Source organism: Clarias gariepinus, chromosome 1 (assembly GCF_024256425.1).
Source record: "Clarias gariepinus isolate MV-2021 ecotype Netherlands chromosome 1, CGAR_prim_01v2, whole genome shotgun sequence".
Classification (NCBI taxonomy): Eukaryota; Metazoa; Chordata; class Actinopteri; order Siluriformes; family Clariidae; genus Clarias; species Clarias gariepinus.
Genome location: NC_071100.1, coordinates 11,707,573 through 11,712,311, shown reverse-complemented (window position 1 = coordinate 11,712,311; position 4,739 = coordinate 11,707,573). Strand labels below are relative to the sequence as shown.

The window sequence follows — 4,739 nt, the reverse complement described above, 5'->3', positions numbered from 1 at the left end:
TTATTTGTTATCTGCTGAGGCATTTGCAGGGCAACTGAACATACAGTATATCTTACACAGGAAATAGTTTACACTGTTCAAACATCCATGTGTTACCTACAGTAGGTATTTATTTCAAAAGCTTTATATTGTTTTATATTGAGATTGGGACATTTGTATTTCTTATTCCTTAATTTGATATTTTGTACAGATATTTCATTTTTTTTCGTTTAATTTTTTTAATTTTATTGATTTTATCTGCTTACATACTTTCTAAAAAAAAATAATCAGACATTGTGATGAAACAGTTACTCAGTACTTGAGGAGGCTTTTCACCGAATACTTACTTGGGTGATATTTCAGATTACTACTTTTTACTTCTAGTTGAGTTTTACTGCACCATACTTTTTATTTTGAAGTACAGATACTTTTACTTGAGTAGATTTTTTGGCTACTCTACCCACCTCTGTTCAGAAGTAACACTCCTGTACTTTAGCACCATATGAACAGTCTACAAAGAACAGAAAGGACAAAGACAGGCTTTCATATACAGGCAAAGATGAGTTGAAACAACAGTAGAGTGTTTATGTTGAGACTGACTTTATTGATAGAAATCTTTACAGATTTTAATATTCTTTTGAAAAAGAAATCAAATCAAATAATCAATGAGGATATCAATAAGGATTATTAAAAGGTAATAATTGAAACAATCCTTTAAGCCAAGCTAACAAAGAAGACATTTTTGATTTGAATGATCTAATAGGTGAGATTCATTATATAAAATTTTCATTACATTTTTAGAATAAACTTTGCAGATTTTGAGGCCCCACCGAGGTTTTTGGCTGATTCAGTCACAGTTACATCTCCAGCAGTGTAAGTGACACCTTTGTAGGTTCCACTGGTTTTAAATTCCAGCACACCACCATTATGGCATGTAATCTTGACTTTGCCCTTGAAGGGGAGATCAACTGGAGCCTGGCCAAGTGTGATGTCCACATCCACGGTTTTACCTGGAAGGACTTGAACAGGAAATGAGTAATGCTCCATTCTCTCTTCACTCATCTCTGAAGCATATGTACCATCAACACTAAGTATGAAAACATAGTTTGATTTTTTCTTTGCAATCAGTGGGATTCCTGCGTTCACTTCCAGAGTGTATGTCAACTCCAATTTTCCGGTAACTGACCAGAAGGATTTCTGTGTTATTTTTTGGGAGGTTTCACTTTTGTATTCTTGAGTTAGAGAAGTATCATTGTGGTAGGTCATGGATTTGATTTCCCTGACATTCACTTTGGGTATCACTTCCTTAAGTGTAGGATACTCAACATCTGTAAGCTTAGTAGACTCGATCGTGTTAATGAATATGAAGCCGAAGCAATCAATATCTGAACCTGAACGCCCTGTGATTCCCATGCAGATCCCAGAAGCAACATCAACTGGAACTTCTTGGTTCAACCCTTCACTTCTCTGCTTTACATAGAACTCCCTGGAGTGAGTTGTTTTGAATTTGATGGCACCCAGACGTGTTCCCCTTGAATTTGCCCATAGTGAAAGGGAGGTGAAATGCTCTCCATCTTCAAATATAAACTCTTTAACATCCCCAGCAGGTACACCAAACTGCTTGGACTGGCCATCAGTAAGGCAGACCTTTATGGCCTTCACTTGCCAGTCACCGAGCCACACGCAGATCTTTTGCAATGTGGATCCATTTTCAGTGCCATTAAAATTAAAGGGGTTTCCTCCATTCGCACCAACTGCAACTACATCTGCCAGGGCTGACATTATCTTGAGCTTAACCTTCAAAAAGAAAACAGACAATTAGTTGTATTAAGGTCATTTTTAATAATTATTCTTTTTTAAAATAAATAATCAAAAGCTACTGTCAATATTATTTTATGATTCAGATCATAAAGTGTTTTCAGCCGACTGTTTATTTAATTAATTTATTCTTACTAACGGCCAATACGTTCTTTTGGAATAAAACCAGTCATTCATTCATAATATATGCAAATGCTTTACATAAAGTTAATTAACCTTAACTAAAATGAACAAATTACTTGTAACTTCTATCTCACACCACTAAAAGGTAGATAGTACCAAAGTACCAATATATATTTTGGGTAGACCAGTATGGCCATCTTTAAACAAAATGGCCGCAGCAAAATTATTCCATCGCACAATTTAAGCCATAAATGAGACCCAAGTTGTGATTCTAATCTATTCTTATTGGTAACCATAATTTAAAATTTCTTTAAAGTTGTTAAAATTGCACCTAATCAATAAAAACCTCACACCAAGTAATAATAGAAAACATAAAAGAATGAATAGATTGCAATAAATTGTTTAATATTGCTACTGTATCCAACTAAATACATTTCCCTTGCAAACGACTTATAGATGTTTTTTATAATTAATTTATTTTGGATTAATAAATCAATTTAACTAATTAACGTTTTCATACATAGGAATTTTTGGCGATGAACCTTGATATTCCACCATGTGCTGGCAATGGCAGGGACGAAAGCAAAGATTGCATGGAAGTCGACATATTCATGTAATTTCCATGATTAATCTCCTAGACACGTCAGTGCAGCCCTATACTTGGGTTATTTGAAGCTGTTGTGCTCTTTCTATCCTGTCTGGTCAGCATCCTCACAAACCTCTGCCTAATTTTATTGATTTCTTTCATGAACATTGTAACCAATTACATAAACAGTACATTACATGTAAAACAATAAAATATGCACAGATTTAAAACAGTAAATTTATGCATGAACTATTAATAAAACATATAAATAAGACACAAACAACTGAGGCGCACATTGTGCACATTTCATCGCTCCAAACCCCTCTGGAAAGCTACAGCTTCTGAATGTTATTTCTTGGAGAAATAATAAGAGAAATTACCCCCACTGAGTATCTACCTCTGCTGTGTCGTCAACTACAATTCCATTAGGAAGGGCCTGTCATAAAACGATTAAAGACCATTATGTGACGTGAACTGGCGGTCACTTTATTTGTAGCTAAATTATTTTTATTTGTAAATGTTCTTCTTTATAAGGGCCACAGGAAGACCTTCACAAAATTAAATAAAAAAGGTAGATCACATTCTCTCTCCCCCTGTCTCTCTCTCTCTCACACAGACACACAACAATTACTATGCTTTTTATCTTTATTAATGGTTTTTGCACTGCTCACCTTTTGTCTTTTTAGAATTTCTGCAGTTTACCTCAGTCTCTGTCCTCTTATGACTCTTGTTGGCCCTGGGGGTGAAAAAGTATGAGCAATGGTACAGTTGTTAGCATTTACATACACTACTGCATTCAATTGTACAGACACAAAAGACAGGGAGAGAGAGAGAAAGAGAGAGAGAGAGATTGCACTATCCTCGCTTATTCAAGATGACAGTTTATGCACTTCAATATGAGCATGGCTAACATCTGAATCTTGCCTTTCTCTTTTTTATCTCTACATTCTTGAATTTACAGTTACTTTTCTTTTTTAATTGTTAAAATTAGCGGACATGCTTTGGCAATACTGTTTCTTGCTATGGTTTCGCCAGAGAACCTTTTTTTACTTGATCTGATTGAGCGAGTGACAGAACCCTTAGCCTGACTAGCTAGTCCTGTGATTTTTCACCCTGATTGATTTTAATAACCAGTTTGCATTTTTCTTGACATGTGATTACACTCGTCTTCCAGGGACATTTCGCCTGGTTTAGGTTTATTTTAGGTCATGTAAAAAAAAATTTTAGTGATTACAAGTGACAAAACAATTTCAAATTTCAATGACACAAAAAGAAAATGAAATAAATGAATATATAAAACAGTCAATATATGTTATGTTGCTTAAGTTACTGTAATAGGGCTGTGTTTAGAGATTAACTATTCATGCCTAGCAAATATTTATTACTGAAATTTAGCATTTATCATGTCCATATTCAGACCTCAGAAGTAACTCATTCACTATGGTTAAATGCAGCAGTGTTTTATTTCACTTATGCTGCAACAATTTGCATTACTGGTGTTATTATTTATTTATTTACTCAATTAAGAATTATAGAAAATGCTACAAAAAAAAAAATGTTCAGAGTTTAAAATTCAGAAGTAGTGTGCTATAAATAATTTTACTTAATGGAACCTTAAAATAAAGCATTACTAAATACAGTAAGAGCAAGATTCATGTAAATTGAAGTAATCTACATATACGTTGAATAACAGACATCATGACAATCATCGGATCAAGAATAGCAGGAACACTTACAAGGAAGTCGTCAGAAGCAGGTAGCTAGAAGTAGAAGTTCCTTTTAAACAAGTCTCCTGGAAGATGCCGGTGTAAGGACAGAAGCTAGACATGCCTATTTATAATACTTAAAATGGGTGGGGTTAAACTTTACAACACACTTCCGAAGAAATGGTTATTCAGGGCAAGGGTGGACTATATATGTGAGCATTGGCAATTACTGTAAGTGGAAATCACTTTACATATGGCTCTTACAGATGTTAATTTCCTTAAACCATCAACGAAAACACATTGTTTTATAAAAGTTATAAGGTCTAATAAAACAATGGGACAAAAAGTCACACCCTCTAACATTGCGTTGGGTAGTATTTTGCTTTTGATTATTCACCATGGCATCGTTTCGATAAGCTTATGCATTGTCCCAACACTTATTTCGGTTTAGACTCAACTCAATTTCTCTCCAAGGTCTCGTGTTGATGATGGAAGAATGAAAGAGATAAATGTTGGAATATGTGCAT

At 34.4% G+C, this 4,739-nt stretch overlaps 1 protein-coding gene across 1 annotated transcript; it reads right to left on the bottom strand.

Moving 5' to 3' along the window:
* Positions 1-768: 768 nt before the first annotated feature.
* On the bottom strand, positions 769-1,770 carry LOC128520218 (aerolysin-like protein). The gene has a single exon (XM_053494352.1). The coding sequence runs from the start codon at positions 1,759-1,761 to the stop codon at positions 769-771; it is 993 nt and encodes a 330-aa protein (XP_053350327.1). The 5' UTR covers positions 1,762-1,770.
* Positions 1,771-4,739: the final 2,969 nt, after the last annotated feature.

Excerpts from the sequence above, each read along its gene's own strand:
- LOC128520218 (XM_053494352.1), bottom strand. The coding sequence starts at position 1,761 with ATGTCAGCCCTGGCAGATGTAGTTGCAGTTGGTGCGAATGGAGGAAAC.